At 47.7% G+C, this 20,486-nt stretch overlaps 1 protein-coding gene across 4 annotated transcripts in view; it reads right to left on the bottom strand.

Annotated features, from left to right (window-relative positions):
- The window catches only part of SEZ6L (seizure related 6 homolog like), a 201,680-nt gene that overhangs the window by 51,746 nt on the left and 129,448 nt on the right, over positions 1 to 20,486 (bottom strand). For all 4 annotated transcript variants that reach the window (XM_082416272.1, XM_082416273.1, XM_082416274.1 and 1 more), the window contains exons 6-9: positions 17,693 to 17,858; positions 13,297 to 13,463; positions 12,703 to 12,897; positions 10,786 to 10,924 (exon numbers count right to left, since the gene is read on the bottom strand). In XM_082416272.1, coding sequence (XP_082272398.1) covers positions 10,786 to 10,924; positions 12,703 to 12,897; positions 13,297 to 13,463; positions 17,693 to 17,858 — 667 coding nt within the window. The remainder of the gene's footprint in view (positions 1 to 10,785; positions 10,925 to 12,702; positions 12,898 to 13,296; positions 13,464 to 17,692; positions 17,859 to 20,486) is intronic.

Here is a 20,486-nt window from a genome sequence, read left to right as displayed (position 1 = left end):
TGTCACTCCGAATCCCCATCATGACACGTATTCTTGAAGGCATCACCTTGTACAGCCTGGTGTGGCTCGTCTGAGCTGCCAAAACACTGTTTGACAGAGCGCAGTCTCAGGGAGTGGTAGGAACTGTCCTCCAGGAAAAAAACGAACCGTGTGGAACCTCGAGGACTCACCTGAGCTCTCCCCGGAGGCACAAGATGCGCGTGCAGGGGTTCCCCAGGCGGGGCCACACATCACAGGACCACGCTCAGGGCCTCTGCCGCCACCTGGCTGCCTGACACCTCCCTCCACCCTCCGCCTATTGCCAGGGTGTGCTGTCTAAACCACAGGTCCGACCGTGTCACTGGCCTGCTCAGAATCTCCAGGGAGGCTGGCTGCCGTCAGGATGTGGTCCCACTACATGAGGCGGGGCTGGGAGGTGATGCAGTACGTGGGCTCAGTGTCAGACAGCCAGGTCCAAACCTGGCAGCCACTGAACCCTCCGAGCATCTGTGTCCTCAGCTATGACATGGGGAACATCATCGTGTGAACACATCTGTTGTTTACAGAATTAAGTAAGTTGATGGAGGTGACGCACTCAGAAGAGTTTGGCACGCAGTGAGTTATTGTTATCTCCAGGCCTTGGACAACCTAACGCAACACCAGGCGCACGGTGGTGGATCCTCACTAAGCACTTGCTGGAGAGTAAGTGCTGGGGCCACTGTACGTCAGGTAGTTACCAGACAAGCAGCCGCAGCTCCCAGGATGTCGGATCTAATTGCATCCGAATGCCGTGGGCTCCTAGGGGTGCACCAGCAAAGCAGGGGCCTGGCTCGAGACAGGGGGTGGTCCCCTCCCAGAGCTGCAAACACCAAGGCTGGGAAGAGCGTGGCATGGCTGAGGAGCAGAGAATGGGCATGTGCTGGGGGAGGACCTGTCCTGGAGCTTGTGTTTCCAAGTTACCACTGACCACAACAATCCCTTGCAAATTGGGAAAGGAGAGTAATCAGTCAGGTAGGGTGCCTGGAGAGTGCCTTAGGACGAAGCCTCTTCATCTCTCAGGGTCAAACCAAAACCCCATGGTCAGGGGCAACGTGTGTGTGTGTGTGTGTGTGTGTGTGTGTGTGTGTGTGTGTGTGTGTGTGTGTGTGTGTGTGTGTGTGTGTGTGTGTTGTGTAGTTGTATAATGGAGTTCAGTTTGTTCACACGTCATGGAAGGAATTAATCACCCTCATCATCAGAGCTGCCAATTAAAGTATTGAGTGTGTGCATGGTATCAGGCCCTTGCCAAGAGTTCTACCTTCTCAGGAACTCTAAGAGGTGGGTACCACAGTATTATCCTCCTTTTAAAGATAGGAAACTGAAGCTCAGAGAAGTAAAGTGACTTATCCAAGGTCATACAGCCAATAAGTAGAAGAGTTAGGACCTGAACTCCAGACTTCCTACCACTGGCAAAAAAAGCCTTTTCCTCTTCCTGAAAAAAACTCAGGATCTTTCCAGAGTCCCTCCCACAAGTAGGAAGCATCAGGTAGAGAAAGAAACATTTTCTGAGCTTTCTTTATGCCAGGCACCAAGCCCTGGGTAGGAATCTTGTCTCCTTCACTTCCTAGCTGTGGGATTGTAGGTAAGTTACTTCACTTCTCTGAGCCTTGGTTTCCTCATCAGTAAAATGGGGATAATTATGGCCACCTCCTAGGGTCAGTTGTGCACAGGGATGTCATTTGGAGCTTCGGACTAGGACCAGGAGACCCGAGTTCTAACCCTTATTCCTCTTTGGCTGAGGTAGCTTGAGTGTGAAAATGGTTTCAAAGCTCTGCCCCTCTGTGTCCATACCCTTTGCAGGGAGGCTTCCAAGCATGTGCCACCAAGAGGTGGAGTCTTTCTCCTCCCCTTGAATCTGGTCTGGCCCTTGCTTTGTGACTCGCCATAGGATATGGCAGATGATGCTGAGAAAATTCCTAGCCTAGGCTCACTCAAGAGGCCTTGAATGCTTCTGCTCATGGTTGTGGAACCCTGGCCAGTCGCCATAGGAAGGAGCTCGAGCTAACTGTTGGAGAATGAGAGACACGTGGAGCAGAGGTGAGCCATCCCAGGCTAGGGCTGCTTAGACTGTCTGACAGCCAACCCACCCCAAACATGTAAGAAAGGCCAGCCACGATTCACGGAGCCACCTACCTAACCCGCAGCTGCCCAAAGACACAGGAGTGAGCCACCTCAGACCAGAATAACCACCTTGCTGGTCTGTAGACTCATGAGAAATAATACAACTGAGTTTGGGGTAGTTTGTTACACGGCCATAGCTGACTGATAGAATGGTCTTGGGACAGTCTTTTCCCATCTCTGGGTCACAGTTTCCTCATCTGCAACAGGATGGAATTTGGGCTCTATGAACTGTGCTGTTCCTTCTCAGATTCCCTAGAATGGCTCTCAGATTCCTTAGAATGTTTGGCTCTTGGGAAGTCCCTTCTCCCTCCACTAATGGACTGGAAAGCTTTCATTTCTATTGTGGCCATTTCTCCCATGACTTCTGTTGGTGTCTGGATATCTGTGCTCCTGTGGGGCTGCCCTCAAGTCTTGACTCTCCCTTCTTGTCTGGCTCTTGAGCTGAGTTCTTTCCACCCAAAGCAGCTATATCCCTGTTTGATGGACGGAAGTGCCTCCGGACAGGCACTTAATTTTTAGGGCTTGGAGTTAACTTAGCACAGAACAGGCTGGCAGCAGCTGAAGAGAAATACTCCACAGCTATCAATCATATGGTTACTGGGGTTTGTTATTAGGTTCCTTTATTTCCTGGTTGGAGGACTGTGTTGGGGCCCATAAACAGGGAGATATTTGGGGCTGTGCCCCACAGTGGAGCTAAGAAAGGCAAGCTGGAGCTTGGCTGAAATTTTGTTCTTCCAGAAACATATGTAGGTGTCCAGGAAATGGGAGGAGGGCACCTCTCTGAGCCTCAATTTCTTCTGTAAGATGGGGCAAGGGATTTCTCCCTTGTGGAGCACCTCATTATCATTTATTGGGTGGTTATAACACCGGCTTTGGCCTCAGAGATCTGTGTTCAAATCCTGACTTGGCCTCTTTCTAGCTGTGTGACCTTGAGCAAGTGACTTCACCTCTCTGAGCCTGTTTTCCCATCTGTGAAATGGGGGTAATCATAATGTTATCACATAGGTTTCTTGGTGATAGTTAAATGACTTTACATGGGGAAAGCACTTAGTGACTGGCAAACAGTAAGTGCTCAATGAATTTAGACAATGATTTTGATGCTGATGATAACTGTCATTATCATTCATGTAATAATTCCTGCCAAATGTTTAGCCGAAAATCTGGCATATAGTAGGGATGATTATTTGCCTATTTTATGCCAGAAACCTTCCTAAGAACTTTACGTGTTGTTTAATTAACATACACACTCACCATCTCTCTCTCTCTTTCATTCAACAAATATTTATTGAGCACTTACTGTATGCCAGGTCCTGGGGATAAAGTAAACAAAACATCCCATTGTGAGGCAGGGATCACCACCTTCAGTCATCTGCCTGAGGCCGCAGAGCCAGTAAGAAGTACAGTCAGGCTTTAAAGGCAACACTTTTTTGACTCTAGAACCTTCGTGTCTCTTCTGGCATGTGGCATCTTCAAGGTTGGCCCCTGGGCTTGGTTCTTGTGGCCACACTCAAGCTGTCTTTCAGGTCCTAACTCTGACTTGCTGTGTGATGCTGGGCAAGTTACCTCCCCTCTCTGGGCCTCTCCCAGCTCTTCCATTCTAGAATGTCTTCTCCAACCATTCCTTAGTTCTTTTACTCTCCTTTCTATGTTTTACACTTTGAGAGAGCAAGAGTAAGAGAGAAGAGAGATTTAAGAAATCCCTAAGGATGTAAAAGATTCAGGCTCGGTTGCATTTTAAGGTAAGCAGCAGATTCCTGATGGAGCTGGGAGGTACACGGTGGATTAGGGACTAGGCATTTGGGGTGTGAAGGAGGTTTAGCCTGGGGGCTCCTGACTCACCTTATGCACCCACCCCTTCTTATCTGTAATACTGACAACACAAGGCAGAGGGTTCTAATTAATGCTGCAATTCAGGGCATCCACTGGGTGCTTATTGGTCACTATAACACTGCTTGAGTCCTTTGCTCACAAGGGCCCCTCGGGGAATGCCATTCCCCCATTACAGTTTGACCAATGGACACTCTTCAGAATCCTGCTTGGATGTCACCCTCTCTGTGACATTTCCACAATGCGCAGAGATAAATCCAGTGCCCCATACTGCCCCCGCCCCCCACTCCTTCAGCCACAGCACTTTGCCTGCATCTCGCCGGGTTGTTTATGGCCCTACTTCCCTTCCTGACCTTTGAGTTGCTGGAGGCCTGGGAGCCTTCCTGCTTCATCACTGAGACATATAGCTGGTGCCCCCAAAGGCTGTTCAAATCAATGAAAGTAGACGTTACAGTGTGTGCACAAACCCTGGCTCTGTCCTTCATTAGCTGTGTGACCTGAGGAAGCTGATTCACTTTTCTGTGCTGTCATTTCCAAATCCATAAAGCGGTGATGATAACAGCTGCCTCACGAGGATTCCTGGCAATTGTAGTCTTCATTTACGAAGTGCCAACTAGGTGCCAGACCCCACGTGATGAGCTTTGCATACATTATCTCTAAATTTGGGTAATTACCCCTCTGTAATTATCTCTACTCACATTAGTGCTAATTTAGGTAATTATTATCTCTACGTAATAATGTTCATGTTCATTATTGCTCATGGGTATAAACGATGCAGCTCAGGGCCTAGAACACAGTAGGTCTTTCATAAATGATGGCTAATTAGAACTGTTATCCTAACACCCACAACACCACAGACCTGCTCAGTGGATGAGGGGGAGAAAAGTCCCCTCTCGCCTGGCACACTCTGGCTGATATCCTCATGACTCAGCAAACATTCCAGCACCTACTATGGGCCACCTATCCAGCTCGGTCAGCAGTGCAAACTCCTTCCCCTTCGCCGATGTGATAAATAACAACTGCAAACACTTAGGCCACGTGAGGGGCCCCGAGGACGGAATTATTTTTACTATCAAACCCAAATTGGTTTACTAAAACTGTCAGCGGAAACCGAGCAAGATAAATTAAACCCAGCAGCTCCTGGGCCTCATGCATTCTTCGCTGGTGAGACGCTATTTTCACTCGCTCAGTGGGAGGAAGGGGGTGCCGGGTCCAGATGCCGCTCTGCCAAGCATGAGCCAGGGTTTGCCGGGGAGCCTCGGGCTGGGACCGAAGCCTTCAGCTCCCTTCTGCAAAGGCTTAACCCTGCGAGCTCCTAAACCCCTTCCCCTGCTGCCGAGTTTGGGCAAGTCCAGACTCCCTGATGTGGCCTTCAAGGCCCTGCCTGATCCCACTGCTTCCTTGTTGATGCCACGCCTCCTGTATCTCTGAGCTCCAGACACACAGGGCTTCCTCTAGCTCCTCTCATGAGCCGGTGAAGAACAGAGACCCTGGAGGCAGGGCAAGCAGAGCTGGAATCCCAGCCACGTGATCACAGTCACTGTTCTACTCTGTAAGCGTCAGTTTACTCCTCTGTAAAATGGAGATAATAGGAGGACCCACTGCATGTGCTTGTTGCGAAGGTGCCTGGGATGTGAACGCCTGGGATGCGTTAAATGCTCAGCATATATTCCATATTACAGACAAATAACAAGAGTCACGCTTTCCTGCTTCTGGACCTTAGCACGTGCTGTTCCTTTTGGCTGGAACACTGTTCCCTCCATCTTGGCTCATCTTCTCTCTGTCCTTTGGTCTCAGCTCAGCATAGATCAGGGTTTCCCTGCTGTAGCACTGTTGGCATTTGGGGGCCGCTAACTCTTCGGTGGGGGCAGAGCTGCCCTGTGCACTGCAGGGTGTTCAGCAGCATCCCTGGCCTCTCCCCACTAGAGGCCAGTAGCATCTGCCCCCTCCCAACACACACCAGTTATGACAACCAGAAATGCCTCCAGACATTGCTAAGTGTCCCGGGGGCGGGGGGGCGGTGCAAAATCATCCCTGGTTGAGAACCGCCCACTTAGAAAAGCTGCTTTCTCAGGAAAGCTTTTTCTCCACGTCCTGCTACTTTATTTATTTATTTATTTGGCTGCGTTGGGTCTTCGTTGCTGCTTGCCGGCTTGTGGGGGCTACTCTTCGTTGCGGTGCACGGGCTTCTCATTGCGGTGGCTCCTCTTGTTGCAGAGCATGGGCTCTAGGCGCACGGGCTTCAGTAGTGGTGGCACGCGGGATTCAGTAGTTGTGGCGCTCTCGAGCACAGGCTCAGTAGTTGTTGCACACAGGCTTAGTTGCTCCGCGGCATGTGGGATCTTCCCGGCCCAGGGCTCGAACCTGTGTCCCCTGCATTGGAAGGCAGATTCTTAACCACTGCACCACCAGGGAAGCCCCCTGCTAATTTAGATAAGGGTGTTGAGGGACATCTCAGAGGAGGCAATATGGGAGCGGAGACCTGCAGGAAGCTAGGGAATGAGCTATATGGATATTCAGGGCAGAGCATTCCAGGGCGGGGTCGGGGGGTGGTGGTAGGAGACAGCCAGTGCAAAGGCCCTGAGGTATGTTTACAGAACAGCAAGGAGACCAGTGTGGCCAAAAGGAGAGACCAAGGAGGAGAGTGGAAAAAAGTGAAGCAGGAGCCGTAACCAGGGTCAGATCACATAGGGCTTTTGTAAGAACTTCAGCTTTTACTCTGAATAGAATGAGGAGCTATTGCAGGGTTTGAGGCAGAGCATGATGTGATCACTCAGGGTGCTGGGTTAAAAACAGCCCCCAGTGGGACAAAAGCAGGAGCAGGGAGACAAGTGAGGACGAGACAGCAGAGGTTTAGACCACGGTGGTGGTGGCAGTGGGGGTGTCAGAGATGCTTCAACTCCAGGCAGATTTAAGTCTTGAGTAGAATCAACGGGATGTACTGAGGCCCTGGGTACAGGTGTAGGAGAAAGAGAAGAATCCTGTTCACAGGGAGTGTGCTGGAGCCGGTGGCTCCTCCCGGGCCATATGGGCTGACTGTTAAATGTCCAGGCATTTGGTGACCCTGTTGGCTTTGTGCTGGTTGCTTGATATTGGTCACAGTGGGAGTATTTACACCATGGAAATTGGCAAATGTTGCAAATCAGCAAGTTGCTCCCCACCCCACTTGTCAAGAAAAGCCGTTGTGGAACCCTGACCAGTGTTCTCCTGCTCTAGAATAACTCCACATCTTTTGGGTCTGAGCAGCAGGCAGGATGGGTGACTCCTTTCTGAGATGGGAAGATGAGGCGAAATAGGTTTGGAGAAAGAGAATCAAGGGTTTAAGTTTGGGGACACGTTGTTGGAGATGCCTCTTGGACATCCAAGTAAGAGGTAAGAAGGCAGGTGGAAATAAGTTGAATATGATAGCTGCATCTTCCTTCTAGGGTAATTCTGAGGAGCAAATTAATTAACGCTTGGAAAGAACCTTGCAAACAGTGAGTACTCAATGATGAAAATGGCTTGCTTTATCACCTCCACGAGAAAGGATATAGACTTGTGGTCCCTCAAGTCTGAATCTGACCAGCAGATACTTTTTGGAGGGGAGGGGGCATTATTTTAACAAATTGAATTTATGTTAGAGAAACGCAAATCAAAAGTACAATGAGGGACTTCCCTGGTGGCATAGTGGTTAAGAATCCGCCTGCCAATGCAGGGGACACGGGTTCGAGCCCTGGTCGGGGAAGACCCCACATGCCGCGGAGCAACTAAGCTCGTGTGCCACAACTAGTGAGCCTGCGCTCTAGAGCCCATGAGCCACAGCTACAGAGCCCACGTGCCACAACTACTGAAGCCCGCGTGCCTAGAGCCTGTGCTCCACAGCAAGGGAAGCCACCACAACGAGAAGCCCGTGCGCAGCAACAAAGAGTAGCCCCCGCTCACTGCAACTAGAGAAAGCCCTTGCGCGGCAACAAAGACCCAATGCAGCCAAAAAAAAAAAAAAAAAAAAAGAAAGAAACTAAAAAAAAAAAACTACAATGAGTTACCACCTCACACCGGTCAGAATGGCCATCATTAAAAAATCTACAAATAACAAACGCTGGAGAGGGTGTGGAGAAAAGGGAACTCTCCTACACTATTAGTGGACATGTAAATTGGTGCAGCCACTATGGAGAACAGTATGGAGGTTCCTCAAAAAAACTAAAAATAGAGTTGCCATATGATCCAGCAATCCTACTCCTGGGCATATATCCAGACAAAACTATAATTCGAAAAGATACATGCACCCCTATGTGCATGTATACATATGTATATATATATGTATACATACATATACATGTATATGTGTATATATATATATGTATATATAACAGAATCACTTTGCTGTATGCCAGAAACTAACATTGTAAATCAACTATACTTTAATAAAATAAATTTTTTAAAAATTTGAATTTAAATGATGTTAGGTGGGGATGTAGTTCCCACTTCACCACAGTTCCCCCAGCTCTACATTATCTCACACAGCCCCAATTCCCATTTTATGATACTTGCCTGACCCTGCAGGAGTCAGCATTTGCATCCTCTCTGTTCAAGGCAACCCGTCCCTTTGCAGAGAAGGAGTGTGAAGCCCAGAGAGGCTGGGTGACAGGTCCAGGGTTGCTCAGGGATCACTGTCAGGGCACAGAGGAGGGAACCCAGGGGTCCTCCCTCCTAGCCAACACTCACATCTAGAGTCGCCAAGATGATCAGAAGAAAGTGCCCCCTGCAAGGGTTCCTTTTCTGATGCTAATGCTGGTGGTGGCCTGGCTTTGGGGAAGTATTTCTGCTTAAATGCTCCAGTTTCCTGGATGGGCTGCTGCATCGTGTGCTTTGTAGTGGAAATAAAACCCCATCCCATGTTGAGATGAAGGTTAATTGAATATTTGATGCCTGGAGGGGATGAAAGCAGGGTTCCCATTTTCCTGTTTCCTCTTCCAGGCCTCTGACATCAAGGGGAGACATGGGTCAGTCTCGGTGAAGCAAAACCACCCGTAAGGGATGCATGCTGTGAGGAGAGGATGCTGAGCTGGGCAGAAGGGAGGGGACCACAGACCATGTCTTGGGGCATGGAGCTGGAGGACCTTCAGCAGAAGCCAGGATATCAGGAGTTGATTTCCTCTTCTCCTGGCTCAAGACTGAGGTGGTTTGCCCAGCAATTTCTGGTGGTGGGGTTCTCATCAACTGGGACCATAAATTTATATTTGTCATGAGGGCAGTGGGGAGCCATGGAAGGCTTCCTGGAGGAAGGAGCTTTAGAATGGGGTTTCCTAACACCAGAAAACTACTAGAGCTCATCAATGAATTCAGTAAAGTTGCAGGATATGAAATTAGTATGCAGAAATCTGTTGCATTTCTATACACTAACAACAGAATACCAGGAAGAGAAATTAAAGAAACAATCCCATTTACTGCTGCATCAAAAAGAATAACATACCTAGAAATCAACCTACCTAAGGAGGCAAAAGATCTGTAGTCGGAAAACTATAAGCCATTGATGAAAGAAACTGAAGATGACACAAACAGATGGAAAGATATACTTGTGTTCTTGGATTGGAAGAATCAATATTGTTAAAATGACTATACTACCCAAGGCAATTACATAGTCAATGCAATCCCTATCAAATTACCAATGGCATTTTTCACAGAACTGGAACAAAAAATTTTTAAATTTGTGTGGAAACACAAAAGGCCCTGAATAGCCAAAACAATCTTAAGAAAGAAGAATGGAGCTAGAGGGGTCACAATTCCTGACTTCAGACTATACTGCAAAGCTATAGTAATCAAAACAGTATGGTACTGGCACAAAATCTTGCAAATAATTTCCCTCTCACCAGGCTCCTCTGCAAAGCCAAGGAGCACCCAAGTCATGCTTCTCAGACAAGTGGGTTTCTACTTCAGGCTTGAGGGGAGAGCTGACCCCCAGGCTGCATCCAGAGAGGCTCTTCCAAACTTGGCATCCCCCCCACTGTCCCAGCCACATGTCTGGGTCTGCTGGACAGCCCTTTCTTCTGCTTTTCTAGCCACCACTGTGTGTCTCTGTCCCCTTCTCCTGACTCCTGGGGAGTTAGGGAAAGTTCTGGATGGAGCATCTAATAGGTACCCCCACTGAATATTGGAAACAGCCACACAGCCAGGTAAGTCCATTCATGACAGCATTTCTTCATTCAGCAATCATTTTCTGAGCATCTACTGTGTGTCAGGCTCTGTGTTAGACCCTGAAACAGAGATAAATCAGACCAGGTCCTGACTGCAAGGACCTTCTGGTCTAGCTAAGAGAGACAGATAGGAAAATAAACTACTGTGGTACAAAGTGTACATGTTATATTTCCCTCCTCCTCCTGACCATACTAGCCATTCGGTCCTCTGAAAATGCTGTGCCTGCTCTTGCCACAGTGCCTCTGCATACTCTGTTCCTTCTTGGATGAATTCACTCCAATTCATCCTTTAGTTCTGAGCTTTGTCAGATCCTCAGGGAAGGCTTTTCTGACCTTCCTCTTTGTATCAAATCCCCATTATAGAATCTCATGGCATCAGGCACCTTTCCTTACAGCGCTTAACAAAGCTACATCGATGCAATTCCTCACTTAGTGCCCGTTTCCTTAGGCAACTGACTTTCCTGAGGATAGGAACTCCTTCTGGGTGTGTATGATGTTGTCACTTCCTCACCAGAGGGACCCCAGTTCTTTGCACAGTCCCTGACACGCAGTAGATGCTTAATTAATATTGGTTGAAACAATAAAGCAGGAGCAATTTCTTCCCGAACTGGCTGGCCTGGGGGGCCCACCCATCATAAACACTCACAACTGGATATCTAAGAAGATCCGTTTCTCCTCCCCTACGTGGATCTTCCAGACACAATCTTCACCTTCCACGTAGGGCTCTGGCCAGTTTGGGGACAGCACCACCCCGGCCACGGCAGAGAGCTCCCCACCACACATGGCTGTAAAGACACAGACACACACACACATTATTCATAAGGAAGCAGATATGGTGTAACAGTTAACAGTGTGGTCTATGAAGTCTGACAGTCCATACATGTGTGCGGAATGATTAAATTAGGACTGGCCACCTGCCTCCTTTAGCTGAAATTTGGCAAAGGTGGGGCAAGGACATTGTACTGTGGGTTCTGCATCCATGGATTCAACCGACAGGGGATCAGAAATATTTGAAAAAAAATTCCAGAAAGTTTCAAAAAGCAAAACTTGAATTTGCCACTCACCAGCAACTATTCACATAGCGTTAACATTGCATTTAGGACACTCCCATAGCATTTACATTGTATTTACAACTATTTACATAGTATTTATACTGTATTAGGAATTATAAGTAATCTAGAGATGATTTAAAGTATATGAGAGGGTGTGCCCTTTTATATAAGGGGCTTGAACATCCACGGATTTTGGTATTGGGGGCGCGGGGGTGTGTGCCCTGGAACCCGCCCCCTGTGGATACTGAAGGATGACTGTAGTTCTTTCAGGACGAAGGACAGAGTTCAAAGTTTCAAGTGCATCCTTAATAGCCCTCCCCTTGAGCAGGGTGAATAGTGACTAGAGATGGTACATTCTAGTCAGATGGACCTGGTTCGAGTCTTGCCTCTGCCACCAAAGGCTCTGTGACAAGGCATGTAATAAGTTCCTGGAGCCTCAGATGCCTCCCTCTGTAGAGCAGGGAGAAAGACCAGTGCTGACTTCACTGGGTTATTCTGAGGCTTAAGTGAGTTCATGGATGTCAAACACAGCACAGCGCCTGGCACAAGGTAAGTGTTCAGTAATTCTTAACGTTACTGTGGAACGCCCTGGCTCTGAACTGGAAGCGGAGATGTGGCTGCACCTGGCGCCTGGCCCTTTAAATTTCACTCTGTGTTTACCGCTTTGGAAAATTCTCAGTGTGGCAGAGGCCAAAGCACCAATAAATTCCGCTCTGTTAAACCAGCACATTTAATACAGGGGTCAATCCCTCACCACGGCAAGGCTGTGATTTCACGCCAACCACCATCCAGGTGGCGGCTGCCAGGAGCCAGAGCTCTGTTCATTACTCCACATTCCCCACATGGATCCAGGCTCGGGGTGGCTCAGTGGCCTTGAACATGGAGAAACAGGGGAGGGCAGGGCACTGGGAGTCCCTGTAGATGAGGATTCCACACAGCTAACATTGCCTAAAGGGGCTCAGGGCACAGGTCTCTGAGAACAGAGAGACCTGAGTTCCATTCCCACCTCCGCCAATTAGCCTCAGTGTGTTCTGAAGCATGTCACGTCACAGCTTGTTTCCTCATCTGTACACGGGATCAATAATAATATGCACCTCACAGGGTTGTAGTGAGGATTAAGTCAGATAAGGCACAGAGTGCCTGCAACACAGTTTTTTGCACTCCTATTAACAACTGTTACTATCATTATCATTAATTAGACTCAGGGCTGCCATGTGCTGTTGGGCGGGTTGTGCACTGCACATGTCTGCATAGCACAGGTAGGAGCTGAAATCCATGCAGCGATCTTCTCACCAAGCTGTGCATGATGGGGCCTTGTGCCTGGAGGAAGAGGCAACTTTTCAATTTTATCCATTTTGTGATTTTCTCAAGGACCAGCAGCAAACCTGACCCAAAGGAGGGTGAGCTCCAGAAAGGATTCTAATCCTAAAATCGGTATATAAGCTGGGCCTTTCGTCTGAAGGGGTGGAGGGCTCTGGGGTGCCCTGGGAGGAGGGCTGCGACCCACTCACCTCTGCACAGGGGCTCCGTGTCGTTCCAGTACGGGTCCCGCACGTTGATGCACTCAATGATGGCCGGGCCCTGCTCCAGGGAGTGGCCGGGGTCGCAGGTAAACTCCACTATGGTCCCGATGTTATAGGTTGGGTCGGACGTGGTGAAGTTCCCGTTCTGAATGTAGGGCTCATAGCAGTGGCCTTTCTCAAAGGCTGGGGCCAGGACACAAAAGAGGGCAGCCACTCAAATGAGTCAGGGGTGGCTCACAGGGCTATGTCTCAGAAGCAGGGGCCCCTCTTGCTGTTCAGGGAAGCCCCAAGGGGAACGGGTACCAGACCCCACATCCCAGTTCCCACTGACCTGCTGAGGGCCCTTAGGCCATTCACTTGGCTTCTCGGGCCTCATTATTTTCACGTCTAAAATGGGAACAAGAACCTCTGCTCTCCCAACCCTACAGAGGTGGCCTTTGGAAGTCCAAGAGTCACTCTAGCTATGGCTTCTCCCCAGTCCTTTGCAGGTCAGATTTCTACCTCCCATGACCCGGCCCCGCCATGCTTCCCCCGCTCCCACGCTGCCACCCCAAGAGACGGGGCAGCCTCTGAGACCCTCACCCTCGAACCGGATGTTGAAGGCTGAGGCCACCCGCCCCTGGTCAGACGTGAATTCGATGCAGATGGTGTGCCCGTCACTCAGCAGGCCCTCAAAGGGGACATTCTCGGTTTGGAGGGAGTCGTAGAGAAGAGCGGACTTGTTTGTCAGCCCACTGTAGACCATCATCCTGGCAGTGGGGAAGGAGACAAGAGCCAATATGAGGTATTCTGAGGCCGCTGATGCACAGCAGTGGGAGGTGCGTGCTGTGACCACCCCCTCCGGGGCCTTAATCCCAGACTCACATCCCGATTTCACCCCATACTCGCCCAGACACTCTGCTTCATCTATTCAAATTTGTCTCCCTTTCTGTACAATGCTTGTCCCAGACTCATGGATAGATTCTGAGCTCTTAAGGAAAGTGCTGGGTATGACATAATGACCAGACGAATTAATAGATACTGATTATTATTACTAATTGAGCAGTTGGGATGACTGGGCTAATATCATTCCTGAAACACTGATATATATATAATCAGACAGAGTTCCGACTAACTTCTGAGCTGAGTGACTTTGGACAAAAACACTGCACCCCACTGAGCCTCTGTTTCATCTGTAAAATGGGTACAAGCACACCTACACCACAGTGTGGGGATTAGAGACCATGGATATAAAGTGCACAGGACAGAGCAGGTATGCAAGTCAAATGACCAAGCATTGGACCCCTACTAGACTCTGTCACTGATTTTTATCTCCTAAGACCACCGTGCCTGGAGTCAGGAGTCCCAATTTCTAGTCCCCAGTTCCCTACCCACTGAGCTTACAGAAGTCTCAACACATCTTGTGCCTCAGTATCCACAACCATGAAAAGAGGGATCACAACGTCTTTCCTACCTATCTTACAGGGGGACTGTGAGAATACAAGATAAAGTGTCCTGAAAAATGAAAGGCATCAGACAAAATGTTGGTATTCATTTTTACTGTTATTAAAACCCTTTGGGGACTTCCCTGGTGGCACAGTGGTTAAGAATCCGCCTGCCAATGCAAAGGACACAAGTTCGAGCCCTGGTCCGGGAAGATCCCACATGCCGCAAAGCAACTAAGCCCATGTGCCCCAACTATGAGCCTGTGCTCTAGAGCCCGCGAGCCACAACTACTGAGCCCGCGTGCCACACTACTGAAGCCCGTGCACCTAGGGCCCATGCTCCGCAACAAGAGAAGCCACCACAATGAGAAGCCTGTGCACTGCAAGGAAGAGCAGAGAAAGCCCGCGCTCACCGCAGCTAGAGAAAGCCTGCACGCAGCAACGAAGACCCAACACAGTCAAAAATAAATAAATAAATAAATTTATTAAAAAAGAAAAATACAACCTTTGGCACTTGGCTCTTTGCTAGCCTTGGTATTTTTTAAAAAGTTATGCAAAAATGGGGAAGAAACCAGTATACAAATTGGATCACTTATTTTTCTGGAATCATAAACAGGCATTTTTAATCCGTTGAGATTTTTTTGGTTTTTTTTCTTACTGTGACCCATAAAAAGGGGTTATCATATGAATTTCTAATGTCACCAAAATGCATAAATGTTAGAGTCACAGTCTGTTCATTTTGCTATGTGTCCACTGTGGCTGGGATGAGGAGGGTGCTGAGGTAGAGGCCAAGGGCCATTCCGAGAGTGGAGAGAGGCCTCTTCACAATCTTCTGATCCCTGCTGATTTTGCTGTATCTTGGGGGCCATTCCCCAGGACTCCTGTTTCAGAGAACCAATGCCTTCTGCTCTACAGCAAACTCTCTGGATCTCAAAATCTCTAGTCAATTAATCTTCCAAAAATAGCAATTTTCTACTTATGTTCTCTAGAATGTCTAAAATAGTAATAAAAATCTATACATAGTCTATGGTCAAATGGGTTTGGGAAATGCCAGGTTAAATAAAAATTAAACATTTTTTCCCTTGCAGGACTTGTCAGTGCCTTTGCCAGCTAATGTGCATTAGCACCTTCCAAGACAGAGACTGTGTACATATTGTCTCCCAAACATGTTTGACCAGAGAACCCACCTTCTGTGCTGCATACTATGGGACTGGAGTTTAGAAAGACTTCATTCTGGGGGGAAACCATCTTTAAAATCTTTCTTCATTTCTCTCCTCTACTCAAAATCCTTCCATGGCTATCTATAGCTTATCGAAGCAGCCCGGTACCCAAAGCCCTTCAGAAGATGATCCCCATTTAACTCTACATCTTTGCCCACCCCCCACTCCTATTCTCCCTGCTTGGGCTACTCTACCTACTCACTGTATTTTGGGTTCCCTGATCAAATCTCTTTCCAAGGTTTAGATCAGGTCTCATTTCTTCTTTTTAAAAATTAATTAATTAATTAATTAATTAATTGTCTTCATTGCTGCGTGCAGGCTTTCTCTAGTTGTGGTGAGCAGGGGCTACTCTTCGTTGTGGTGCACGGGCTTCTCATTGCGGTGGCTTCTCTTGTTGCGGAGCACAGGCTCTAGGCATGCGGGCTTCAGTAGTTGTGGCATTCAGGCTCAGTAGCTGTGGTTCGTGGGCTCTAGAGCGCAGGCTCAGTAGTTGTGGCACACGGGCTTACTTGCTCCTCAAGGCTCTTACCATTTCTCTGCACTTGTGTTCCTTGTCCTGCAGGCTTTCTCTGGAGCGCCCCAGCTACTGAAACAGGTGACAGGCCAGTGTGTCAGGGAATTAACAAACTCTGAGAGCAGCCATCATCCAACTGACGGGAGATGAGGGACAATTATCTCTGCTCTCTCGCCGCTAGGAATGGGGAGGTTAGGGTGTGTGTCTACACTGGCTCCCAGAGTTCCCAGGTGGAAGAGAATTTCTTTTTTTTAATAAATTTATTTATTTATTTTTGGCTGCGTTGGGTCTTCGTTGCTGCGCAGGCTTTCTCTAGTTGTGACGAGCGGGGGCTACTCTTTGTTGTGGTGAGTGGGCTTCTCATTACGGTGGCTTCTCTTGTTGCGGAGCACAGTCTCTAGGTGTGCGGCCTTCAGTAGTTGCAGCACGTGGGCTCAGCAGTTGTGGTGCACATGCTTAGTTGCTCTGTGGCATGTGGGATCTTCCCGGACCAGGGCTCGAACCCGTGTCCCCTGCACTGGCAGGCGGATTCTTAGCCACCGTGCCACCAGGGAAGTCCCACACCTTGTACTTTAAAGCAGTGATTTATTGATATGGAGTTGTTCAGGATAAAGCTGGACGACTTGGAAGGAAGTAGACTCCAGAGTTGGGTAACTTATTCAGTTTTCTGGTATTTTCTCTCAGAATCCTTTCCTAGAGGTTAATGGTCTAGGTTTGAAGCTTCAAAGAAGCCAGGACACTATATAATTCTAAGATCAACATCGGACAGATTCCAGAATTCTAAGGTGCTGACATTCTGTCGGTGCCCTACCCACATCCCCTCAGCACTCATTGCTCACCCATTTTCGGCTGGTTTCCAGAGTCTCTGAGAATCAGCCAGCTCAGCCAGCTCCAAGGGTGGCAGGCAGTGTTGGGGAGTCAGTGTGTCCAGGAGCACGCCTCCTCCAACAGTGGATGGTGGGGGTGGATAAATACCCAGCTCCCTCACCCTCCGATAGGAATGCTCTGAGCCCTGCTCAACACGGCTTCCTGGAGGCTCCCAGTAGATAGAGACCCAGTTGTCTCTGCAGTCACCTGCTTACTAATACATACTGTATCTACTCCCTTTCCTTCTCTGCTCCTTTTCCTGGTGCTTTCTAAGATCAGCTCCCAAACAAACCACTTTCTCTCACATCTTTGTCACTCTGTCTGTTTCCAAGGGAACTCAACCTAAGACAGCAAGTCTAAGCAGCTAAGACCCTAATTTTCTAGAACATTCCAGAATATTCTAGAATAAGTTCTCAGAGTTTTCAGATTCTGGATTCTGTGCATATAACTTAGCATCTACGGACATACTCTTGGTTAGATGTTGTCTTGTATCTTCTCTAGTTCCTTCTTGTACATAAGTCTGGTTTTTCCATCTCAACTGCCAGGAACCCATGTTTCCTACTTCTCTCCTGTTCTCCATGGAGCCTAATACATGATTGGGCACAGAGCAGATGCTCAGTAAACACTCCCTCCTTGTTCAATTGCAAAAAGGGATGTGCAGGAGAAGGGATGAGGCAGTTCGAGGTGGGGGAACTGGATTCCCTTCTTGCCTCTCCCCCAACCCTGCTGTGTGACTAGGGTAAGTCCCTTCCCCTCTGTATGTCCTAGTTTCCTTATGTGTAAAAGGAAGAGATAGAAGATGATGGTCTCTAATATCCTCGCCACCCTCTCCAGCTCTTCCTTTCTTGGCGTCCATGAGGCAGCGTTTTAGTCCTTTCAAGACTCCAAATCCCAAGCCACGTTCTAACACTCTGGGAAGGAATGAGGCTGGCTGGGGACCCTCAGAGTTTTACCTGTCCTTCTCGTGCAGTGACAGTCTCTCAAAGTGCAGATGCAGCTTCTGGCCCTCTGGAGCTTCAATTGTCCACATACAGACCTGGCTCCCATTGGTTTTTCCAGAGTGACTTGGGGACAGGACACGGCCGATGGTGGCGTTGTGCACAGCCCCTCCACAAGGGGCTGGGGTCAGAGAGTAGGGGTGGATGGGCAGTGAGAGGATTGCAGAGAGAGACAGAGAGAGAGAGGAAGTGAGGGTTTCATCCTTTCCCAGTCCCCACCCCTTCATGGGAGGAAATAGGCTGGGGAAGAGAGAAACCATGGGAAAAGTCCCATCCTCCTGAGACAGGTTCATCCTGTTTGACAGGAGGTCTAATTCCATGATTAGAACCATTGCCATGTGCGTTCCATGGTGGGGAATGAATGGCTGTGGTTTAAGGATTCTTCCATGCGCTGGCTGTGCCCTGATTCCTAATTACAAAATGGTAATTAAGAAGGACATAAATAGGCAGTTCTCAAAAGAAGAAATATACTTTTATTACTTAGTAAGCACTAAAATAATACAGCCTCACTAGTAATAAAAGAAATGCAAATCTAAACTATATTCTATCTTTATCCACCTAGTTGGTCAAGATAAAAAGCAGCAATAAACTGGAAAGCTATCTTCAGTGATGGGAAATGGTCACTCTCATTCAGGAGTGGTTAGAATACAAGTTGCTATGGGCTTTCAGGAGGGCAATTTGATGAAAAATCCGGAAAACATGTTCAAACACTTTGACCTAGTAATTAAGGTTCTGGGAATTTACCTTAAGAAAAGATTTAGAGAATTTCACAAAAATGTATGAATGAGGATGTTCACTGCCAGATTGCCTCTAAGAGCAAAAAACAAGAAAGAACATGAATGTCCGCTTACAGATGCTTGGTGAAATAAATGCATGCCATTCACATAGTTTTTAAGAACGACGTTCTCAAAGAACTTGAGAAAATAGGAAAATATTCACTATATTTTAAGTGGGAAAAAAGAAGCTAGAAAATGGTCGGCTATATCTATTTCAATGAGCTATATGCAAGGATCAATTGAGACCAGGAATATAAAAGTGATTTGCTACAATCTTCAGCACTTTCTTGGAATTTTTTTTTTTTACCAGAGTCATATATTACTTTTATCATAAAAATTTAATAAATATTAAAAAGTGATTTGTGAACTAGGAAGAGTTACACAAATGTGGGGAGGTAGTCTTATTTTTAGGAGATATTTGGTTCTCATTAAATGTTTGCTGAATGACTGCATGACTAATAAGGACTTGCACTGATGAGAAAGGCAGATAGCTCCCTTCTCTGCTCTGGACTCGGCTGTGACCTACAGCAAAGACACTACCAAGAAGTCTTGTACAGTAGTTCTTTCAGGACCACGGACAGAGCACTGGGACGCAGTCTCTCCAGCTACCTCTCCTGAATCCCCATCCTAAAGTGAAGGTTCAAATCTGGCCAGCGCCACTTATCTGCTGTGGATCTAGGACAAGCCACTGAAGCTCTCTGAACCTCTAGGTCGCCGTAAAATGTTAATAATAATTCCACCCTCTTTATGGGACTGTGGTGGTAAGTCAATGAAACACTGCATATAGAGGGCTTGGTGCTGTCCCTGGCACAGAGTAGGTGCTCAAAATGTAGCCAGCATTACTGCCCCATAGCTCAGGAGCTGAGGAGATGGAGGACACTGTCCCTGGTGGGGGGTGCCAGCAACCTGTCCTCCCCGAGCTGCCGCTCATTTGCGGCCTCTCTGCTCCCATTCCTCGCCTTATTAAGCCGACTGATGACTGGTTTCAATTTGCCAGCGGCGGCTCCCCATCCGTCTTCCTTAGCACAAATTGAGGCTTAATTCCTCTCTGATTTCATACATAGATAAAAATTAACATCAGGGAGGCATGGAGACCAACTGCCCTATGGTTTGAATTTTTTTTCTTTGTTAAAAAAAAAAAAAAAAGAAAAATTCTGAAGGGCCTTGGGGGAATGATACTGCAACAATTAAATCTGAGAATTTATCATCAGCTCTCATTTGCATTTTGAATTCTACTGACTATGAATGCCTGGAGGGCAGGAGTGATGTTTTCTTATTCCCAGTATTCTCCTTGTACATGACTCATGGGCTGGCACAGAGTAGGTGCTCAGTTAATGTGCGCAGCCTACACTCTCCTGGCCATGGTCAGGACTTTTGAGAATCTAACAGAGATTAGCTCTCTTGATAACTGAGGATGGTCAAGGTTATGGCCACTGGGGCAGACAGAGTGTGGTACAGAGTGCTTCTCAATCTATAATGTGCACATGAACCGCAAAAGGAGCATTTTAAATGTAGATTTTGATTCGCTTGGTTTTGTATGGGGCTTGGGATGGTGTATTTCTAATAATCTCACTGGTCTGCAGATTGCACTTTGAACGGTGAAGGTGTAAGGAAAAGAGCTCAGGAGAGAAGGGTTCTGGACTCAGTTCAATTTCTATCTGGTGACTTTGAGGAAGAAACTTCACCTCCATGAGCCTCAGTTTCCTCATCTGTAAAATGGGGATAACTGTTCCCACCATGTAGGATTGCTGTGAGGATTTAGCAGAGCCCTGGCATATGGACTGGGCTCAAAATACGGCAGCTGTCATATCCAAAGCACAAGCAACAAACAAAAATTACACAAATTAGACTTTGTCAAAATTAAGGACACTATCAAGAAGTGAAAAGACAACCCAGAGAGTGGGAGAAAATATTTGCAAATCATATATCTGGTAAGGGTCTAGTATCCAGAATATATAAAGAACTCTTACAAC

This window comes from Balaenoptera physalus (genome assembly GCF_965194825.1).
Source record: "Balaenoptera physalus genome assembly, chromosome: 12".
Taxonomy (NCBI): domain Eukaryota; kingdom Metazoa; phylum Chordata; class Mammalia; order Artiodactyla; family Balaenopteridae; genus Balaenoptera; species Balaenoptera physalus.
Note: the sequence above shows the minus strand (reverse complement) of the source record. Positions and strands in the feature narration are given on the sequence as shown.